Below are 24,238 nucleotides of genomic sequence, written 5' to 3'. Positions count from 1 at the left end.
GTCGGCAAACACTGTTAGAAGGTGGGGGGGAACACGTGAGGAATTGCAACAACAACAACAACAACTAGGAATGCAATTGGGTAAGTGCTAAAATAAAGTTTTGATCAAGGAACTGTCCAAATACTGAGGAATTTTCAGCAAGCTTTGGGAGAGAGAGGATTGTGAATCTACACGGGGAAAGTGCTATTTGTGTTGGGATTTGGAGGAGTTAGAAAAATATTCAGGTAGAGGGAAAGCGTCCCCCAACCCCCGCACGGAGGTGAAGTCAGTCCATGATGGCTTTGATAAATAGTCCATGATTTGGTGAGGTAGGTGTTGCAGAAGAATTGAGGAGATGATCAAGTAGTTTAGTGACAGATGAGTTTTAAAAAGTAGTTTGGATTGTATATTAAAGGATTTGGTTGTATGTGAAGTTTGTAAATTTGTTCTTTGTGCAGAACATAGCTTTGAAGCTATGTAAGGCTATGAAGCAAAACAAAAAAACTTTGATTTTTTTCTAGAGAGATGACTTTTTGATTTTGGGCAAGACATATTTAATGGGAAGAGACTGGAGGTAAGGAAACTTGCTAAGTGGTTTTAATGCAGTCATAATTTCCAGTGTATGTGTTCCAGACTGAAGACTCACTTCAAGACTGGCTATTTTATAAAGGTATCTCTAGGGTTTTAGGTTTTTTTAATTTAAAGATACTCAGTTTTTTCTTTATAATTGCTGATCCTTATTTTTTGATGTATAGCCAGTGAAACATATTAAGAGTAGGACCTTGTATGGTAGGAGACAAAGTTTGTATGAGTGGTAATAAACTGCTAGTATCTTGGGTTATGATTATTTTTCTGTTTGTTGTAGCAACAGTAAAATAGCTATTACTTTCTGGTGTGAACTGTGCACTCATTTGTAGCAGTACCACACAAGGGAGATGATGCTGATATCAGGAAAAAGAAAACATTTTTATTAGGAATAGCTATATAGTCAGGCTTAATTATGAAGGGAAATTTGAGAAATTGGACCTACCACAGCTGAGGCCTACTTCTTCCTGTGATTTAACCCCTAAGGAACTCCAGCAAGTTTTCATTGAAATGTCAGCTTTCAGGGGACTATACTTTATTTAAAAAAAAAAAAAAAAAAAAAAAAAAAACTGAGTTAGGTAAATACACCCTTTTGCTTTCTGTGATCTCCTATGAGATTCTGGAGCTATAAAGGTTGATGATTCATGAAAACTTCTGCAGTCTCTATATAGCAGTGGTAATTGCTTTAGAAACAGGTACAGGCGGGGCCGGCACTGTGGCGTAGCGGGTAAAGTCACTGCATGCAGTGCCGCCATCCCATATGGGTGCCAGTTCGAGATCCAGAGGCCACTTCGGCCATCTGGAGAGTGAACCAATGGATGGAAGACCTCTCTTTCTCTCTGCCTCTCCTTCTCTCTGTGTGTAACTGTGACTTTTAAGTAATAAATAAATAAATCTTAAAAAAAAAAAAAAAAAAACAGATACAAGGGCCCAGTGCTGCAGCGTAGTAGGCTAACTCTCCGCCTGTGGTGCCAGCATCCCAGATGGGCGCCAGTTTGTGTCCTGGCTGCTCCTCTTCTGATCCACCTCTATTAATGGCCTGGGAAAGCAGTGGAAGATGGCCTGAGTGCTTCGACCCCTGCATCCATGTGGGAGACCTGGAAGAAGCTCCTGCCTCCTGGTTTCATGTCGGCCCAGCTGCAGCTGTTGCAGCCATTTGGGAAGTGAACCAGTGGATGGAAGACTCTCTCACTCTCTGTCTCTAACTCCCTCTGTCTTTAACTCTACCTCTCAAATAAGTAAATACATTTTTTAAAAAAACAGAAACATATAATATGGGTACATTTTAGAAATGACAAACTTCTTTGCAATATTAATAAAGTCTCCTGGCCGGCGCCGCGGCTCACTAGGCTAATCCTCCGCCTAGCGGCGCCGGCACACCGGGTTCTAGTCCCGGTCGGGGCGCCGGATTCTGTCCCGGTTGCCCCTCTTCCAGGCCAGCCCTCTGCTGTGGCCAGGGAGTGCAGTGGAGGATGGCCCAGGTGCTTGGGCCCTGCACCCCATGGGAGACCAGGATAAGCACCTGGCTCCTGGCTCCTGCCATCGGATCAGCGCGGTGCGCCGGCCGCAGCGCGCCGGCCGCGGCGGCCATTGGAGGGTGAACCAACGGCAAAGGAAGACCTTTCTCTCTGTCTCTCTCTCTCACTGTCCACTCTGCCTGTCAAAAAAAAAAAAAAAAAAAAAAAAAAAGTCTCCTTACATTATTTTCTTGGAGAGTTTACTTTCATTTTTAATTTTTTTTGAATTTATTTATTTAAAAGGCAGAGAGGTACAGAAATCTTCCATCCACTGGTTCACTCCCCAGATGCCTGCAACAGCTGGGGTTGGGCCAGGCTGAAACCAGGAGCCTAGAACTAAATCCAGGTGTCCTACGTGGGTGGCAGAAACCCAACTAACTGCTTGGGCCATCATTTGCTGCCTACCAGCGTGTTCATTAGTAGGAATCTGCATTGGAGTGTGGGTGTTCGAAGTATTGTCTTAACTACTGCACCAGATACCTGCCACAAGTTTGCAAATTTGCTTTATTATGAAATAGGAATCACAGAGAAAGAGAGACAGACAGAGAAATATATCTTCCACCTGCTGGTTCATTACCCAAATGGCTGCAGCATCTGAGGCTATGCAAAGCTGAAACTAGGAGCCTGGAACTCCATCTGGGTCCCCCACATGGGTGGCAGGGACCCAAGTACTTGCGCCTTCTTCCCCTGCTTCCCAAGCCCATTAGCAGGGGCCTGGATTGGAAGTAGAGCAGCTGGGACTCAAACTGCCACTCACATAGGATGGTATCACAGGTGTCAGTTTAACTTACTGTGCCACAAAGCCAGCACCAATTTGTTGATTTTTAAATAGTGATACAACTTTTTGCTTATGGATGGTGCTCTTGATGTGGTGCATTGTTAAGTGGTTAGGATCTTCCTTAGTATTAGTCAAGCAGCAAGAGGGTTGTGTTTCTTTGGGGCAGTCTTTCCACTGACTGCACTGATAGGCCTAACCTGAAGCCAGTTGCCACATCAGGACAAACCACTTGGATAGGAGAGAAACTTTCTTTCCATAAGTACAAATGTAAGGATCCTGGTCAGGTGCTGAAAAAGATGGCAAAAGAACTCATTATGTGATTTATTTTATGCTTCAAAAATTAGAAGATGATGATTTCAGAACTCAAATGATTCTACTTGAATATACACAAAGAAGAGACTGCTATTCTGTTGAAATGCAAGTAACCTGTGAAGGATTTAAAAGATTTTATTTCAGGATAATTGGATTGTTTAAATACCTCAAAGTTTATATTATGCCACCTCTCTGTGTGCATGTTCCATAGTGTAACTTTACATGTGTTACCATTTCTCACAGTGAAAAAAAATTCAAGAATAGGCACTAATTATTTTGTCAATTGAATTTAAGCTTTAGTAGTCACTGTATAAATATGTGTGATAAATTTGGACTTATAATAGTTGCAGGATCTATAGTTATTATTGTTTTATATAGATTTGCAATTTCTTATGTTCCTTTGTGTAAGGTTTTTTATTTGAAAATATGACAAGGCAGTAAAGGAAATTTCCACTTATCTACAAATTAGATTCCCAGTAACATTACCATATGGAGCATAGCTATGAGTCTAGAAATAAATGGAAATGGCTTCTAATGGAAAAGCGCCTATCAGGGAGCCTGTCGTTTCACTTAATTGAAAAGATGAAGCCATCCGAAGCCGTTTACCTACAATAAAGGAGCAGATTAGCCCTCACTTGATTCTGAGGCAATCATGGGCTATGACAGCTGGCAACAGGAAATATAAGTAGACAGACACAGTCTTTTCTTTATTTCTGGGTTATTCAGTACAGCAATGTGTGGCTATCCCGTTGAGGGACAATGTGCCTACAAGCCGTTGGGTGCTGAGTGTCACTCTCATGGCTGGACTGTAGTCTAACACAGTGTTATAACTGTTTCACAGGCTGATGGCAGTATGGTCAGTCAAAAAGAGGTCAAATAGCCTGGGTAAGAAAGCTGGAGAAGTTATAATTGTTTTATTGGTTTTATTTTTGTTTGTTTTGAGTGTCTACTATTGAACATATTTCATATTAAAGGAGTATTTGTGCTTAAATGAAGTAATATTCACTTTTCAAGGAAATTTCACATATGGACTAATATGCTATTTTAAACCACAAATCAGTTATTAAAGAGCAAATAGGAGATCAGTAGTTTACAGCTTGACAAATTAAATAAAAATGTTTGCTGCAATTTATTTTTAATATTTAAAATAAGAACATGGAAAGTGTTGGCACATATATTTTAGTTGTTCTTCCAAATCCCAGTAGCAAAAGTAATGGAATAGAGCCAAATGTTTTTGACAGTGTGCTTGGCTGTGTTTGGTCCCAGTAGCCATTCTGAAAATATTAAACTGCATTTATTATTTCTGAAATAAATACTGATACATATCAACAGTCAATTACGTACAGAATATGTCATGTCTTGCAGAAATATCACAGGATCATAGAATGTGAAAGCCAGAAGGACACTTAGAACCTATCTTCCATCTTCTTTTTAAACAATCTTTTTGAAAATTCATTTTCATTGGTTTGAAATGCAGAAAGACAGAGACAGACAGATCTTCGATCCATTTACTAGTCCCTCCCAAGTGCCAGCATCAATCAGAAGTGGGCCAGGCCATAACCAGGACCCTGGAACTCAACCTGGGTCTCCCACTTGAGTGGCAGGGACCCAAATACTTGAGCCATCACTTGCTGCCTACCAGGAGAAAACTAAAGATAACTTATGCACAGTCATGTATCACCCATTTTTGTCTTTAGTCTAAAAATTCTATCCTCAGAGACAATAACATTTTTGCAAATGAAATAAAGGGAGAAATTACATTTTAATGAGTATGTGTCAATTAAATGGATGGATGTTCCATTTTCTGCCTATTTGCATGATCTCCTCTCAGGAACTAGATTCTGTGAAAGAATCTTTGTGGGCACCAGGGGAAGGGAAAGAAGGATCGGAATAGGAAGGCTACTTTTGCTTTATGGTAGGCAAACCTGAAAACATGTATGTTCATAAGTAGCAAGGCATGAACTCTAAGAACCTTTGTTATCAGAAGACCTTTCTTAATGAAGAGTTCACAAGCTAGTGAAAGAATCCCGAGTTCAGAATTGGAAATAGGAATTAGAGCACAGCCTGCTTCAGTACTTGTGCAGAGTATGTGCCTTGACCTCATTGAGCCTCAGCCTTTCTTCTGCAAAATGGAAATTATTAGTTGACTTTTTCCCAAATTGTTTTCAAGATTAAATGGAAAAAAATGTGTAAAAGGCTTTGATTTTGTTTTTTAAGGACAAGCAAGGTCTCTCATGAAGGACCTTACAAGTATGTGTCTGTGTGTGTTTAATTTGTTCTCAGTTTATTAGAAAGACAGAGAGACATAGAATGACAGAGAGAGATCTTCCATCTGCCGCTTTATCCCCCAAATGCCTATAAGAGCTCTAACTTTACCTGTGTCTCCCTTGTGGGTGGGAGGGACCCAAGTACTTGAGCTGTCATCCACTGCCTCCCAGGGGCACATTAGCAAGAAGCTACATCAGAAGTTGAGCAACTGGAACTTAAACAAGGCACTTAGATGTTAAATGTGGACATCCCAAGAAGCGACTTAAGAAACTATGCCAAATTCCTGACCTGAAAATATTTTTTAAATATTTATTTATTTATTATTTGAAAGGCAGGGTTACAGAGAGGCAGAGGCAGAGAGAGAGAGAGAGAGAGCGAGGTCTTTCATCCTCTTGTTTACTCCACAAATGGCCACAATGACTGGAGCTGGGCTAATCCAAAGCCAAGAGCCTGGATCTTCTTCCAGGTCTCCCATGCAATTGCAGGGAATCTTCTACTGCTTTCCTAGGCCATTACAGAGAGCTAGATTGGAAGTGGAGCAGCCAGGACTTGAACTGGCACCCATTTGGGATGTCGGCGCTGCAGGTAGCAGCTTTACTTGCTATGCCACAGTGGCAGCCCCCAATTTTTTTTTTTTACAATTAAAAACATTGAAGTGTTAGATAATTATTATGGTTGTTATTATTAGACTGTGGACACTAGAGAAAAATCTTTAGGAATATTCTGGTGTTTTGGAGGTTTGGCTGTTTTTGTGTTCTTTGGGCTAGTGGTTTCCAACTTTGATTGTTGTTAATAGTTTTCATTCCTTTCCTAGACTGTACATTCTCTGGGGTCATTACAGAGCCATGCATCTAGTGCTGGTGGGTCCCTCAGGTACTGCTGAGAGTAGCAGGAGTCTAGTGAAAAGGTGATCAGGTGCCTGTGCACTTGGCTTTTGGAGACAAATAAGGAATCTGGGCACTGAGATATTTAATGTTCACTATGCCATTGCACTATGCCCTGATGTAATAATCATATTTCTCTTTGAAGACATGAGGATCATAAATAATCACAGCTCACTCATGATAAAACTAGTAATGTATGTAATGCTTGGTAATGACAATCATCACTTTTCCTCCTTGTGGTTATTTATTGGGCATGCAGATGTTCTCTAGCAAGCACTTTCTGAGGACACTTTAAGAAGTTAATGGAAAAATTGAATTAAAGAATAATGAGCACTTCCATGAACTTTTTGAAGACATCCTCATACATGGATGATCTCTTTTGGCAATTATTATTTACTGATAAGGAAACTGAGGCCCACTTAAAATTGTGGCATGCATGAACCTCACTATTTTTTCCTAGAAAACGCTTCAAATGCCTTTTTTTAAAAAAATTTTTGTTGATGTCCTGGCATCTGGTGGAACCAGATTGTCATCCTTCAACTAAAAGAAGGTAGGGAGGGATGTCCCTCTTAAATCTGTTTAACACAGAGGGCCAACTGTACATAAAATATCATGCATATTTGTAGCAAAAATATAACAGTTCTATTTATTCAAGCAAAAATCACTTCTAAGACAAGAAATTCATGAGATCAGGGAATCATGTATGCCTCTTTCATGTTTGCATCTGCAGCACGTAGTAGAGCACAGAGCACACTGTAAGTACTGTGTAAATTTTGATCAAGTGATTCAATCTGTAGCTCTCACTTTAGCCAACACCTTCAACTTCCTCCTTTCTCAGCTGCAACTACCTCATAGAGTTAATTTTTGTCCTTTGTTTACTCAATTTTAAGTGAGCACTAATGAAGAGATAAATATTCAGAGAGCCACCAACAGTAAGGGGAAAAATACAGAATACTTATCAATTAACCCTGGGGGTGGATGTTTGGAAGGCATTTAAATGTATTAAATGCTGTGTGATAGTCAAAGAGTGAGTTGCTATTCTTAAGAATGGAACTCTTCCCATTCACCATTTCCTTGGGATCCATCAGTGTTTCTATCACTTGATGCTTTTCAGACACCTAGTCATCTAAAGACTTTCTGGGATAATTTTTCCAAAGAGGATTGTAAGATACCAGTTTAAAGTTAGTAGCCTTCCGCCCTGATTTTGAGCTCAACATCTTGCTTCATTCAGGCTAGTTAAATGATTGTGTAGTTTCTGGAATTACAAACATGATAATTACTTTATTTAGTTGTGCAGTTTAGATTTTGCATTTTACATATGCATTTTTCAGCTGATTTGAAGGGCCTTATCCAAATGTTTGACTCCTTCCACTAGGTATTACCAGTTGAATGTGAAGGTAAATATATACCATTCTTTGCCTTCCATTGGATTGTTTTAGTATCTGTGCCTGTGGGATTATTGATAGGATATTACTTTTACAGGAGAGTTACAACTGCCCAAATCCTAAATACCAGCTATGACTAACACCACAGGGTAAGATTCCTAATAATTTTCCAAGTTTTCTGTATTAGTGACAGGTTTCATGTGTACACTCAGCTATTAAAGCACTAGAGTTTCTTTCATTTCTTAATCATTAACAACTTTAGCTCTGATTGCCCATGGAGTTGCAAGCTGTTAAAATTATCATTTGCTTCTTACTAATTTTGAAACCAAGAACTGTTTCTTTGCTTGATGCTGTGCAGGTCTTTCCCAGAGCACACACAATTCAAGAGCACCAAGAATCTACCATAAGAAAACCTAATCTAAAATAATGAATTTGTAAAATAAGTGGGAGTTAAGGAAGGGTAATACTCTTAAATACTAAAGAGTTTAGTTTTTTAAAGGATTCAACATGGAAGGGTTTTGTTAGTTTGCTTTTTTTTTTTTCAGTGGAAAGCTCCCCTAGTTTTTATGATTTAGAGTTTATGATGCTTATTTAATGAAGAATATAGAGAGGTAGAAAACCTCTAAGTTATGTTTCAGTGCAAAAAGGTCAGTTGAAATTCAAGCGGAGTTAAAATAATGTGGAATTTCATGTAAGTAAAATATAAAAAGCATTTTGGAAAAATTACGTTGGTATCTCACCTTTTAGAAACTGTACACCTACATTACCTGACCTATGGTAAATACTCAATAGATAAGTTGTGAATTTATTTACTGATGTTAAGAAAAATTGATGGTATGATAAAATGAAATATGTTAGTTTGAGCATTCATCCATCCATTTCAAGATATTTATTTATAGTACTTTCTAAATTTAGTGTATTGTAAAAGGCTTATTAAAAATTAATTTTCTCTAATTTAGTCTGTATATTTTAAGGAAATAGAATTTGTATCATAGTGAAATACTCCTGTGATTAGAAATTTATTAAAATAATTGGTTAAGTCTCATTTTTCAAAATATTATTGGATAGATCTAGGGTGAGCCTCAGCATTTGAATGTTTTGGAAGCCTACAAAGATAATGATAGGCAGTAGTTAGGTTCCTAAACTATGGATCTGTTACCTAGAGTCATTTATTCCAAAAAGAATCAGCTGACACAGGTATTTGTTTAGTCTATTTTTAAATGTGAATATTCTTGACTTCCTATTAAACTGCTTTTCTTTTTCTGGGAAGACCCATACCTCTGAAGTACTGGTAGAGATAGGATGCTTTCTTTAGGCAGAGGTTCAGGAGGATGAACATTTATCCTTTCTCAGTGCAGTGTTTTTGGTTTCTGGGGATTCCTTCCAAGCACCAACCCAGTGCCAGGTACTACTACTGTATGGATATGCAATTACATGATTTGTTACTAAAAGCAAGAAAAGAAAAAGTTAGCACTACTTGGAAGCTCTCGTATATACAGATTCAGACCATCAGTTTGGTCCTTAAGCAATATTCCTGATGCCATTCTTTGTGGCACAAATCCATTACTTTTCCCCCAGGCTTTTCTGTCAGGGGCACAAGATAACTTTCCAATTTGTAGGGGCTTTAATGCCAGAACAACCAAGAAGTGATACAGATGATTCATCATTACCCATCTTTTACCTTGCTACCCTTACTTTAATTCTTAGAATGAGAACAGTTTTCCAGTTCTGACTATACAGTATCTCCTTTTTTTTTTTTATCTCTACTTTGTAGGACAGCACTGACTTGTACAATTTCTCCAGAACGTCAGAAATTTTTATAGATTTACTAATTCACCAATACTTTATATAAATATTTTATTACTAATTTTAAATTTACATGACAAAATTGGGAGGTGGTAATATCAGTTCCCATAGACACCTTCCCTCAATTCCCCATTGACATCCCTTGGTAGTGTATTTGTCAAAATTAGTGCACCATACCCAGCTTCCTCCATTTTTTAAATCCAAGTTCCATTTATCCCTCCCTACCTCTAATAATCAACATTCTATATTCAAATTGAGGGGTTTCTTTAATTATTAATTTTAGTTCCCACAGTAAGGGAGAACATGTGGCTTACTTCATTTGACATGATGTCCTCCATTTCCATCCATTTCACTGCGAATGACAGGATTTCATTCTCTTTTTTTATAGTTGGATAGTACTCCATTATATAGACCATGTTTTCTTTATTCATTCATCTCATGATGGACACCTTGGTTGGTTTCATATTTTGGCTGTTTGTGAACAGTGCTGCTATAAACTTGGTGAAACAGCTATTTCTTTGATTAAGAGAGATCATGTCTTTTGAGTATATACCCCACAGTGGGATTGCTAGATCATATGGCGGTTCCATTTCTAGTGTTTTAAGAAATCTCCATATTGTTTTGTACAGTGGATGCACTAACTTAAATTCCCACCAACAATATCTAAGAGTTTTCCTTTTTCTACATTTTTTTCCTGCCTGCTGCTCTTGGTGAATTTTCCACCTCGAATGTAATATAGTATACCTCTAAATAGTGCTTCCCACTCAAAATCATTATTAGTAAGCACAATAATACATTCATGTCTGCATCTTGATTTTGATTTCTTACAGAAAATATAATATTTTCTTCCTTTAGGAATGTCTATGTTTGATGCTAACAGCTTTCTCCACTTGCTAAGGAATTAGATAATTTTGCTTATGGAGTTTAGGCTTGCACTTTGTGCAGGGAGACTGTAGTAGCTTCTGCCCTCTGAAAGTTTAAATTCTAAGAATATGTATCATTTTCTTTTTGGATTAAATTCCACCTGCCCTTCATATTCCTTCCTAGTAAGCACCCACAGCATTCTAGAGGCTGTGTACAACAAAGGAAACACAGTAAAATGTAGCTGGGCAAAGCCTCATCATTACTTCATAATCCCATATGCAAACTTAATATGATTGAAATCTATGGGAAGTATTTTCATTTTTCTCTTCTCCAGGGTAAGTAATCCCAGTTCCTTTAACTGCTTTGGTTTGAAGTCCATGCATCCAAACTTCATTGACGTAAATGAAGGAACGTGGTTAAACAATTTTATGCTATGTAATTAGTGATATAAAATTTCATAGTTGAAAACAAGGGAAGCTAAAATCAGATGAAACCTGGAATATATTGAGGAGGACAAGAAACTTCCTAAGTGAAGTAAGGATAAAATTGTTCAAGTCTGCTGGAACAGAGTACTGTCTTACACAAGAAGACAAAGCACTTGCCTCCCCACGTTTTTGTTTCGTTCTGTAAGGTAGAACAAAATCAAATACATTTAACTTTTCCTAAATGGCACTTTTAGTACATCCCAATACTTGCTCTTCTGTTGCCTCTTGGTATGGCCTCAACTGAAAAGTTTTTTTTTTTTTCATTAAATATAAAGAGCAGGCTTAACTTCTTGTTTATTATTACAAAACAGCAACCAGTATTTTGGTGATAAATGCCGTTACTAAAACTAAAAGCGTGATGAAGAGTGTTGTACACTTTTTTTGCTTCATCATCCTCTGGCTTTATCTTTGTTTTTCTGTAGTTGTAACATGGAATTATTATTACATGGAAATATTTCTAAATGTCACTATAAAGAACTTGCTAATAATTTTCTTTTCAGTTTCAGTTATCTGTTATAATTGATAAGGCTCAAGATTGAATCATTTTCTAAGGCAACCTGAGCATTGACCTGTGGGTTATTTTACCAGGCCTATTCATTGCATGTCTGTTGTCAGAATGCAGGCATCTTTGTGAATGTCCTGTTCACATACTAGGGACATTATAATTAACAATAGCTTCATGTTAATAATACAGTTGGATTACAGTGTTAGTGTAGGAATCAATAAGTGGTTAGGAGTTTAGGATCTTTTATATATAGATCTAATGAGAAATAAGAAAAGAGGGAAGAAAATAGAAGGACAAACACCATAATGTCAATGATAGAATTGCTACGTAATAAGCTTATTGTAGATTTTAATCCTTTTCATGCTGCTCTGTTATTTCCCAATTTCAAAAACGATGATAAATAAGTGCAATCTGAACAAAATAAGATATTGTAGTTGCTGGTTACTTATTTTGCATTTGCTTGTCCTAGGAGAGTTGCCCAGACTTTTTTTTCATACATTATTTCTCTCCCAAGAATTCCCTACTTCTTGCCCATGTGCTGAAACACATTTTCTCTATTTAGAGGTATGAGAAATACATAAGTTAGTATAACTAGGATAACTAGCTATTTTGATACCTTTTTTTTTCACTTTGGTAAACTAAATTAGTGGGTGGATTCTTGCATGCCCAAGTATTTCACTGCAAGGTGGTTTCTAGAGCTGGTGTATTTCCAGATGGGATAATAATCGAGAGAGGCAGTTACACTGAGGTGCGTGGGAAGTGTTTGAGACGTGAAAAACTAGATTATAGGATTTATAGGCTGATGGTATTGTAGAGATATAAATTAATTGAATACCATTGGTCAATATTTCTGATGCTGAGCTCTTAGATCTTGATTCAGATGAGAGTTCCAATGTGTTTCAGTTGTTTCTATCCTGATCCATTGGCCATTAAAACTTACTTACAAAATGTACATTAGAAGTGTAATTATGGGCATCTTTGCTGCTGTTGTCCCTAGAAATATACTGTAATTCTCTCATTCTTAGGTAAATTTATGAATTTTCAAAAATGGGTCCCTTTTCTGTGTCTCCTTTTTTTTTCTCTTTTCCTGATTGAAAAAAATTCTGCATCCTAACTTTATGAGAGTATCAAGAAAAAAATAAAATTTTCAAACTCTCATGAGACATTAAAAGACAGAAGAAAAAATTTGAATGCCTGGGGACTTTTGGGTAGTGCAAAATAGCAAGGAATAATTTGGTTTATTTGTTTTTTCCCCATCTAATGTTTTTAGGTACAAGCCTATGCAGAAAGTGGATGGGGTTGCAGATGGTTTCACAGGAAGTGGTCAACAGACAGGCACATCTGTTGAGCAAACTGTAATTGCCCAAAGTCAACATCATCAGCAGTTTTTAGGTATGTTAAGGTGTAATGCATTTTAGTTGCCATAGGATTTTTAAGAAAATAATCATAGTCATTTCTCCAAGTGCAATGTTATTATAGATGTTAATTACATAGAAAGGTTTTATTTTTTGGGGGGTGCTAAAACTATTCACATCATGTGATAGTTCTAATATGGAGCATATTTTTAAAAATCTCAAGTTACTTAGGCCTTTCTAATGCATATGAATTAAAGGCTCAGCTATGAAATTGTTTTCCAAGACTTATATTAATTGGCTTTTGTAAGCTAAATTGTGTTGTGTTTACTTGCATTACTAACTTCAAGTGCCAAAAAGAATTCTCATTTCCTGTGTATGAAGCACTTACACAAAGTCTTGGACTGGAAAAAATTATATTATAAAGAAGTAATTAATTATTTTACCTAGTTCACAGAATTTCCCGTTTTTGTGATTTTGTAGATGGTATACACATTTCTTATGGACACAGGAAGTATAACTTGGACATTGTGCATATTCCTGCCACAACCAAAGGGGCAAAAATGGCAGTTTAATTTAACTGGAAATTCTCTGAGCAATGAGCATGCATAATTTCTGTAACTAGATCAACATGAGAGAGAGAGAGAGAGGGAGTATTTTCTGTCAAAGAAAACTCAAGTTGAATTAGCTACTGAAGTTTAAAACATTATGGCATCATTTTCCAAACTAAAGACCTCATGTGTATCCATGTGGAAACTTAAGCTTTCAACAAAAATTTTAATTTCAATTTTGTTTTTATTTCCTTTATAATCTTAAAAAACATTCTGGATTATCTGGAGAACTAGAACTAAATACTGTTGTGCACTTTTAGTTTCTACATTTATGTTTGAATTTATGATAAGGCAGGCACCAAAGTGTAGTCTACTGATTATCCAGAGCTCATAAGAACAGAGCCTTAACTTGGTAAATTATGCTTTCATCCCTATGCTCTGTGTGGAGGAAAGTTTCATGGTCATTTGAATGTAGAAGAGTTAAGGGAGTAGCAGCTACCAGGAAGTGATGTGTAGGCCTGTCAGACCCAGCAGATTGTGTGCCGGCAGTCAATGTCATGTTCATGGTGTAAGAGAGAATTTAGTCACTGGACAACAGAGTCATCCCCATCACAGCAAATTAGTTGTTGTTAAATTTAATGTTGTTTTTGTAGTTTCCTTTGTATATATTCTGTAGCCCTTTAGGTTTATAGTTACATAAGAAGTATGAACATATTCAAGCTATATTTATTTTTATGTAGCTAAGTGATATAATAATAATAAAAGTAACTAAAATGGTATCAGCAAACTCAAGACATAAATAGGGGCTTGTGGTACCCTATTTCCAGTCGAACTGTAGTGAAAAGTTTGTTTATATACATTTCTTGAATGTATTCCCTCTATTGTTTTGTACTATTGAGGTTGCTAACTTTTGCTTGTAAAGTATTAATATGAAAAGCTTTTGCTCTTTGGACCTTTTATCTCTAATTTTTTTTTCTACGTAGTCTTCTTAAATTTTCTCTCATTAATCTGTAATTGGCAGTATCTGAAGTAGCTTTTTTTCTGTTGTGTTGTCATGGTAACAGATGCATCTCGAGCCCTTCCAGAGTTTGGAGAAGTTGAAATCTCTTCCCTGCCAGATGGTACTACCTTTGAGGATATCAAGTCACTGCAGAGTCTTTATCGAGAGCACTGTGAGGTAAGTCTTTTCAAACATAGTATGAACACATGCTAACTTTTGCCAGACAACTTGTTAAAACAAAATAATCAAGCTTATTCCTACAGGACAGAGGAAGTTAGCACTAATTCTTTTGAGCATTTCTATGAGCTAATGAATTCATTTTTCTTCTTTTCTTGTCTCAAAGTGAGAAATACAGCACAGTGAGAATAAATTTTAATCTCCATTTATTAAGCCTATCCTAATATTAATCCTTTGATGTAGCAATTCTTCTAGCTATTTATTGTACAGAAGTACTTACATGTGAGAGATGAAAAAAGTATACAAGGGAATTGGTTGCATTATTTGTTGTAATGCAAAAGATTGATTGTAATGTCAGTGTCTAATAAAGAAATGGATAAATAAAATATGGTACAGTTTATAAATTGGAAAACTATACAGCCATTAAAAAGAATAGCCAACTCTCAATCTATTGAAATAGAACAAGCTCCAGGATTTAATATAAAAGAACCAGCAAGATGCAAAATGCTGTGTGTAGCACATGGTCAGTCATTTGAGTGAAAGAAAGCATGTATGTACCTGTCTCCAAAAGGAAGAACACAGAAGTGTTAAAAACAGATGCTTTTTTTTTTTTAAGATTTATTTATTTTTTTTATTTGAAAGGAAGAGTTAGAGAAAAAGAGAGGGAGGAAGACACAGAAAGAGAGAGATCTTCCATCAGGTGGTTCACTCCCCAAATGGCCACAATGGCTAGGGCTGGGCCAGGTCAATGCCAGGAGCCCGGAGCCTCTTCCGGGCCTCCCATGTAGAGGCAGGGGCCCAAGCACTTGGACCATCTTCCACTGCTTTCTTAGGCACATTAGCAGGGAGCTGCATTGGAAGTGGAGGGGCTGGGACTGGAACTGGCGCCTATGTGGGATGCTGACACTGCAGGCAGCAGCTTAACCTGCTGCACCACAGCGCCGTTCCAAGTCTTAATTTTTCATCAAGCACCTTTTACCCTTTTGAATTCTACATCAGAAATTTGTATTTCTGTCACAGATAATTTCTAGAAATGTTTAATAAAGCACATTAGGTATTCCTTGGAAGATCATGTGAGGCTCTAGTGTAATTTCATTTTTGTTGTTAATTCAGGTTTCTTTTGGTGTTTTCTCTCCTGACTCTAACTCACCTTCTTGGTATGCTACTTTGAAATTGTCTGCATCCTCTAGGAGGTAGGCTCTCTCCAAGCCAGCATGTTAATATACCTGCAGCTCACCTGGTGGAGAGGGGATAATGGATTACAATAAGAGTTTCTTAAGTGCCTCTCCTTTTGAAAGAAGATTCTATTTAGAATTTAAGTGGCTTTATTCCAGGGGTATTTGTGATCTACTTAGGAGTAAAAGCTAATCCGTTGGATTTCCTGGGCAGTCCTCCCGACTGCTGACAATGCACTCTGCACTAAGAAGTCTCAGCTCATAGCATTCACAGATTTTTTCCCCCACTTCAGAACTAAGAATTGCTTTAGTGAACCTGAGTGCCTGTCAAGAGTGCTAGATTATTAACAACCAAGGGCAAGTTCTTTCCTTATTAACATAGCATGTGTCAAAAGTGTTTTTCTTCAGGTCCTGCCAGTTCCTAACATTTCCTGGAGGAATGAAAGCCACTCAGTGTTCTTTTCCCTTTGACTACTGTGCTTTTCCCAATATTAGAGAATTTCTGGTTTATACTTACAGGTACAGCTAAAAAAAATTCAATATATATTGTCATGATCATACTAAATAAAGATTTGTATACAGATTCTCTATAAACAGCTTTTCATTTCTGTGTGTTCAGCTGAACATTGCTTTAAGCAAACCAGCCTATGCAAATATAATTTTGATTTTTTAAGTTTCTCATATGTATGTGACGTATAATATAGAGCATGATTATTTATACTGTCAAGTATATGTATACAGCAGGATTATTTTAAGTAACAAATGCCACTGATAAGATGGAAATATTCTTTGGATTACAAAATTTTCACTAATGTACTGATTTTCAGTTATCAACATGTTCTGTATGGGGAGCTAGGGAAATGTAATTTGTGTTGGAAATGACAGTACATATTAAGGACCTGCTTTTGTTTTAGAGCCATTAGTGTCCATGATGTCTTTGTATGCGGTAGCATATACATGAAAGAATTCTAATAATTTTTTCTATCACACTTCCAAACTATTGAAATATACAGCCTGAATGACATATCCAGTCCTATAAAAAGTCATTTGCCCAAAGCTGGTTGAATATGGATTATTTTCATTTGTTTTTGCTTATATATTTAATCTGAAAATAATGGAAAGTATGTTTTATTCATTTGTAAAATTGACTCAAATGTGGCTTATGTGAAATGTCCCCCCCCCCCAGATTTATTTATTGATTTGAAAGGCAGAGTTACAGAGAGGCAGAGGCAAAGAGAGATCTTCCATCCGTGGGTTCACTCCCCGAATAGCTGCAATGGCTGGAACTGGGCCAATCTGAAGCCAGGAGCCAGGAGCTTCCTCCAGGTCTCCCACATGGGTGCAGGGTCCCAAGGACTTGAGCCATCTTTTACTGCTTTCCCAGGCCATTGCAGAGAGCTGGATGGGAAGTGGAGCAGCGGGACTTGAACTGGCGCCCATGTAGGATGCCAGGCACTGCAGGTGGCAGCTTTACCTGCTATGCCAAAGCACCAGCTCCAAAAAGTCCTTTTTAAAGCAGTTATTTGAGATAATTTAATTTGAAGAGATGCCAGATTTAAGATACATTGAAATTCCTTACATGCCTTATTATCTGTTTTTAGAGAAAGATTAATAGACTTACTTTGCCTATTATTTGGAATTCTTAAAATAAGTTTGTCAAAGCTATTTTATAACTAGTGCTAGTTTTGTAATATAAGGAACAAATGTAATTTTTCATGCAAGTTACTACTGCTTTTTTTTTTTAAAGGTGAGCATAATTTTCATCTGGCAGACTCAAAGGTTGAGATGTGCAGGTATTATGGAAGGTGTTAGTAGCTGCTTACCACTTTTGGAGGTGATTTCTTAGGATGGGCCTATACCACAATTAAGAAAACGCTATAATAATTTGCCTCTTGAGAAGGTTCTGGATTTGCCTGGGATGAGGGATAACTGTCTGTATATGCCATACTTCTATGGCTTGCAGTTGGTATTTTTATTATGGTGATTAATCTGACCCCTTCCCTCCATTATCCTTGTCCAATGACTTGTAACATTTTACACAGACTGTTGTTTAATATTAGTAATGTTTAGAGTGTTTTTAACATTAGTTATTCACTACAAGAGTGACATTATGAAGTTATCATTTTTATCATTTTTTTTTTGCCTGAAGTACTCAGATGCACTCTCCAGATAGCCCATATTTTCTGTCTTATGTGGATTCAGTAGCTCTTGTTGAGGCTGGTTTACCTATCCTGTCCTCAATGCTAATGACAGCAAACACATTATACTCTTTACTTCTCTCTCTCTTTTTTTTTTTTTTTTAATTTGAAACAGCTAGATAGATCTCTTATCCATTGGTTTTATACAGATGCCCACAATATCTAGGGCTGTGCCACACGAAAACCAGGAGCCTCAGTTCAGGTCTCTGACATAGGTGGCAGGGGCCCAAGTACTTAAGCCATCACCAACTGCCTCCCAGGGTGCACATTAGCAGAAAGCTGGAATGAGGAATGGAGCAGGCACTCAAAATGTTAGATGTGGATGCCCCAGCTGGTATCGTAATCATCATGCCAAACATGCACCCCCTTTTAAAAACTATTTTATTTACTTCAAAGGCAGAGAAACAATGCTTCTATCTCCTAGTACTCAAAATAATCACTGAGTCGTATGTTCTTTGCACAAGAAAGTTAGCCTTTGATTTTATGCCTACTTTCATCTGAAAGCCAGTTTACAAATTAATTGTGATGGCTGGATGAAGTTAAATATGCTCATCAAAACTTAATAAGGAAAGTGACAGATTTTAGTATCATAAAAAAAAGTGCCCTTGATATGCCTGGAATATGGTTCTAGAAGATAAAACTAAGGAGTAAGAGTTGATGAGGCCCCCAAAGTTAGATAAAGGGATAGTCTTAAAGCTGCTCTCTAAAGGAAGTGTGCACAGGTAAGATCAATTCTGTGATTTCAAATGGAATCCCCTGTGTAACCAATGCTTGATGCCTGGCTTGCCTTTTTTTCTGCCCAGAGGTGTGTCTGTCCTCTGAAGCCTGCTAACTTCATAGTTTCTATCCTAGCCTCTGCTTACCTGGGAACACCCTGCAACCAACCTGTGGTTAGAAGCCTTAGAGTTAATTCAACTGCAGCTCCATCTGCCACACATAAGCACCTCCACACCCTTCACTTCTACACTCCATGGTGGCTCACAGTCAGTTAACCCAGAGAGGACTGGTAGGCACCGAATCTGTGCTCTGTGCCCTTTTGGGTCTAAGAATAGGTAGAGTGGCAGCAGCCACGCAGACAAAACAAAGCAGTGGTTAAGGAAGAAAGAGAGAGAAAAGCAAGCATTGGAAGTGGTGGAGAAAAGCAAAGTGAGAATGGGCTATGAGACCATAGTGGATGGAATACAAGTTATCCTGCTTAATCTTTCACTGGGGAGTGATTTTTTTCCCCTTTTTTTTCCTTAGTGAGCCTCTATTTCCTCCTGTTGCAAATTTTAGTTGCATTTCACTGTATTGTTAACTTATGAGCCCACAGGAGGCCTTTGCCAGGTAAAGTCTCGTCATAGCAGGCTCCCTTCACTTATCTCCATAAGTCATTGTAAGGCAGTATGAATATTATTTTGTCTTGTAGGCAATATTGGACGTTGTTGTGAATCTCCAGTTTAGCCTGATAGAAAAATTGTGGCAAACATTCTGGCGCTATTCTCCCACGACTCCAGCTGACGGCACTACCATTACTGAACCAAGGTCAGAATCAATATGCTTTTCCAATTCATTTTCATGGCTGAGTAGATGCCACAGCTAATACATTAGAGATATGTATACCAGTTGTGAACCTTACTTGATAACATTAGTGATTTGATTGATGCTTTGGCCGTTCTAGAAATAAACCACAAATTGCTCTCTTGAGGTTTCAGCGTGCGTATATTGTTCCCATTTTTATTGACGTGGGGGACTGCGGTAGAGTTATTTCATCCTCATAGAATTACTATCATACCTGCGTTTCATACCTTCAGAAGATCTTAATGTGCATAGGCAGCTATGGGGGAGTGTTTTATGTATGTAGATATATATATATATATATATATTTATATCCAGCTGCTAAGGCGCCAGTGCAATAGTGGTGTAGTTATAACCTCAGTAATATTTGATAAACTATTTTTAAAGTCCATTTTCTTTTTTATCCTCATTTGCCATCTATTCATTTGCTACATTTATTCACACCAGCAATCTGAGTGAAATAGAAAGTCGACTTCCGAAAGCAAAGCTGATAACTCTGTGCAAACATGAGTCTATCCTGAAATGGATGTGTAACTGTGACCATGGGATGTACCAGGCTTTGGTGGAGATTCTCATCCCCGACGTCCTTAGACCTATTCCTAGTAAGTTAAATGCAGACAAGTATGGATGCTTTTGTTCTCATACATTCCACTTAGGAAGTTTTGGGAGATGACGTTGCAACCTAGAATGATTCTAATTTCATTTAGATTTGCCAAACAGGAAAACATGCAACATAGAATAGTGCATGAAAGCAGCCTAGAGCAAAACTGTAAAAGGGGAAAAAATATCTGTTTTCCAGTCTTCTATTTTCCTTTTGATAAAAAGGTCAAGCTGTAGATTTGACAGCCTGAATAAACCAATTGCAGGAATACTCCCAGGCCAGTCAGCCATGAAAAAATTATTCTACCACGGACACAGTCCCCTGTGAAAAGCCAAAAATTTTTGAAATCTCTAATTACCACATTTGCCCCTTACATGGTCACTTTTGATTTGAGATGAATTTATCTTGGTTTCCAGGAAAGTTGAGTACCTTCATAAAAGCATTTACTTTGTCCCTTATATAACTTTAAGGACTAGAAGTGCAGTTTCCTTTAACAATAATGGTTAAATGGCATTTCAAGAGAAAAATATAGGTAACTACACAAGCACTGTACACCATGAAGCAAGTGGGAATTACCTAGATAGGTTAGATTTTAACTGATGATGCTTTTTTAACTACCTTGTAGCAAGCAAAGCTATTTTCTGCAGTTATTTCTGGAACTTACAGATACCGTTGGAAACAGTTGAAACTATTCTACACAAATATTCTCATAAGCACACACTAGCCACTTTTAAAGAAAAAAATCACTCTATGCTGATATTAATGGAGTGATAGCGATCTTTTGGCCTGTGAAATTGGCAATCGTGTATTTCAGTACACTGTTCACAAGATGATTTGTGTCCAATTTTCTAAAAATATATAAACAAGGATTTACAAGGGGAATATGTTAACGTTTGTAAGCTTATAGTTTCTTGTTTCTCTAAATTCGATAGAGAACAGTGAAAGATGGATCCTTTCTTTTATTCTCCATGACCATGAATTAGATGCTTTAGATACTATATCAGTGCACACACATTTACATTTATGTAGGAATGAGTAAAAAGCAGTCCAGCTGACCTTGCCTTACAATATAAATTACTAATGTGTTGCACTCTGTGTGTACCAAGTTTCCTGACTAAGGATTGATTAAAAGTGACGTTGCCATCGAAAATTTCACTATATAAATTCTGTGCTGATTTATGTTCCTTAGTCTGATTTTCCTTGTTTTGCTCTTGCTCCTGGTATTCTGAGTGATGATGATTTCCAGAGATGTTAGAAGAAGTTGCATATGGTAGCTCATTAGCCTATGACACCTTACCACCAGCGTGCAATTTCTCTCGTGAGACATAAGAAAGGATGTCAGGGAGTGCTTTCTTTTTTGAGGCAAGTCAGCATCAGTATTCATTAACCAGTTCTGATTTTGCTTCTCTAATAGCATCACCAGAAGTTAACCTGGGAACATAGCAGTTCCCTAATTTAAATCATGTATCAATTTTAGTTCACTTTAAACTGCATAATTTTCACTACAGAGTACACTTGACCTTTGTCTTTAGTACATTTTGATTTGAAAACCAGTTTATTCTGTCAAATGATTTGTCTTTACATTCAGCAGACAACTGAACAGTTTTATTTCTGTGAAATTACCAGATGCATCAATGTACCACCCAACCAAGGACATCTGGAAATTTAATTCCCATTCCACAGTGAGACTTAACAAAACAAAACTAAAAATATGATTTAGATAGCTGTCTTCTGATTGTATGCATTTTTAATATTAATCTTGAGCAGGTTAAGACAAGTCAGCTTTAGAATAGATTTTAAATTCCAGGATTTCCATGGATGAGCCCTTAAAAGTGGTCAGAGTCGATCTACACAATTTTGATCTCACATGAATCCCTGTAGAGAAAGAAAACTTAATTGTATTTTTAAAAATCGTGTTTTCCTGGCTACTAGTACTTCACTCTACCATTTTCTATCCAGATGGAATTTCTTTTTTTAGCCAAAAAAAGTCTGTACATCACACTAATTTAAAGTCAGCTTAAAGCTACTGTATTCTAAAATACATTTATCTGAGGATGAAAAAAATTAAGTGTAAAGTATTGTATAAGAACTCAACTGGTAACAAATGTACAATTACAAGTATAATTAAAGATGACCTAGATTATCATTTAGTAGAAAAAAGTAAAAACTTACAATTATTTAGTGTGCAAAATACCTTTTTGTTTTATAATTTCCTTTGCATCAAACTAGTCAGGACAAAGTTCATATTAATTTTTTTAATAAAAGGAACATACATAAACAGGTTCTTGGGTTTTTTTTTCAGATTAAGTAATTGTTATTTATTAGCTACAGGAAAAATGGAATATGCAGATTACCTAAGTTTAACCTGGAACAAAATTTTACCTAGTTTCAAAAAGGTTATTAATTTTTTTTCACTCTTTCATTTCCATTCATGCCTGCCCTTCATGGTTCTAGTACATAATATAACAGAAAGATATTTTTCTTTCTTTTTTTCTTTATTGACTAACATAGGAAACTGTGGAGATTTCAAGATTAGTTCTCAAGAAATTTCTGATTCAGTGTTTCCAATAAATGATTCTCATGGTTAATAGTCTGTGTTTCTTGAATGCTTTTCCTATTCAAAATTTAGGTCATTTCAATCTTTTCTATCATTTTACCAGTGAGATATAGCTTTTTTTTTAAATGTTTTTGTTAATGGAATAGTAAATTTTCTATCTTTTGCAAATAACTTGATGGGCTAAATTATTTCTAACACCTGCTTTCATAAAGTAATAGAGAAGCAGGTCAGATACATTTGAGCATCAAAATAAATACCAAAAAATTTAATACTATCATTAACATTATTATTCTTTGGAGCCTTGGTCAAAAATACAGTTTCTCTGTTTCTTATTGTAGACTACAGGTTTTGGTACCACAGTAAAGGTAACCTACAGAGGTTAGTTTTGTGTTTTGGTTACTTCAACACTGATTAAATATCTAAAACTACTCGTTACACTGTGGAGCCTTGGGCACAGAGGAAATAAAATCCTGTGGCCTGAATTGCTTTTAACAACCTCAGTAAGAAAAACCCTTTTTGTAAAGTAGTAATAGTTATCCCTGATAACTAAAAATGCTTCTAGTCATTTTATGACCACCATAAAATCTTCTGTTATGGGACCTTTCACTAGTTCAAGTTTTAACTGATGTGCAGAGTTTGGCATGAAATATTTTAGGAATATATTATAAAAGATTGGCCTCTGTGACGAAAATTTCCTTGCATCGATCTTTTTGTCTCTACCTGCCAAGTGAAATGGAAAATAGTTATCCAGAATTTTCAAGTCAGAGAATTTTAATATTTACCTCACTTTTCAACTAGATAGTGATAACTACTCCAGTTCATAGGTTCTGTTTAGAATAGATGCAGACAGAGAAAGCTTTGTATTTGTTTTATTTTTAACCAAAGATGTAAAAATGGGCTTAAAAGTTTGAAAAATAATCAAGATGAAGAATTTATAAAGAAAAAGACTTAACCTTTGAGCAAAAAAATCTGTTAATGAAAAGAGTGCTTTTTCCATGCTAGGAAATATTCACAACTGGTATATGTTGCTTTAAGCAAAAATGTTTGAATGTTTTCACTTCCTAACAAAGTGTCATAAGTATCTGGGAACAAAATGCCTTTCAAGGAATTTTTAAAAAGCTCAGAGTATAACTCTTGAATGCTTTAAAAAGTTAGGAATAATGTTACAGCTTTGTTGATGAGGACACTATAATATTGAATGCTGTGTATGCATGTTTTCCCTTATTCTAGCATAGATTAATATTCTTTGTTATCCATTTTCTTCTGCTTTTATTCTTTCACATCCAGGTGCCTTGACCCAAGCCATTCGAAATTTTGCAAAAAGCCTTGAAGGTTGGCTTTCCAATGCCATGAACAATATTCCACAGAGAATGATACAAACCAAGGTACATTTTTATATCTTTGGTTTTTCTTTTGTGTTTAGGAAAGCAGTTCTTCAAATGGAGAATTATCTCAGACTCGCTCAGTGCGATGATGAGGATTGTGGAGTATTTAGCTAGAAATGGGAGTTCTAGTTGCCATGCTGTCCCCTGCTGGCCAGGTTGCTTTGTGGCAAGACTGGACAGATTCTCAATTTTGATACCCAAAATCACATTCATGGCTTTTTGTCAGTGACATATCCACTATGCAGCTCCAACAATATACTTGGTATTTCAGCTTAGGGGCAAAGCTAATAGTTTGAAATTCTTGTAGTTGGCAAGTC

The 24,238-nt window shown here is 36.7% G+C and overlaps 1 protein-coding gene across 12 annotated transcripts in view; it reads left to right on the top strand.

The window, feature by feature from the left end:
• RFX3 (regulatory factor X3) overlaps nucleotides 1–24,238 on the top strand; it is a 340,088-nt gene that overhangs the window by 268,828 nt on the left and 47,022 nt on the right. For all 12 annotated transcript variants that reach the window (XM_051846155.2, XM_051846152.2, XM_051846162.2 and 9 more), the window contains 5 exons: nucleotides 12,639–12,760; nucleotides 14,336–14,448; nucleotides 19,230–19,345; nucleotides 19,826–19,980; nucleotides 23,824–23,921. In XM_051846155.2, coding sequence (XP_051702115.1) covers nucleotides 12,639–12,760; nucleotides 14,336–14,448; nucleotides 19,230–19,345; nucleotides 19,826–19,980; nucleotides 23,824–23,921 — 604 coding nt within the window. The remainder of the gene's footprint in view (nucleotides 1–12,638; nucleotides 12,761–14,335; nucleotides 14,449–19,229; nucleotides 19,346–19,825; nucleotides 19,981–23,823; nucleotides 23,922–24,238) is intronic.

Source organism: Oryctolagus cuniculus, chromosome 1, assembly GCF_964237555.1.
Source record: "Oryctolagus cuniculus chromosome 1, mOryCun1.1, whole genome shotgun sequence".
Lineage (NCBI taxonomy): Eukaryota > Metazoa > Chordata > Mammalia > Lagomorpha > Leporidae > Oryctolagus > Oryctolagus cuniculus.
The sequence above is the reverse complement of the archived record's forward strand: the minus strand, read 5'-3'. Positions and strand labels throughout refer to the sequence as shown.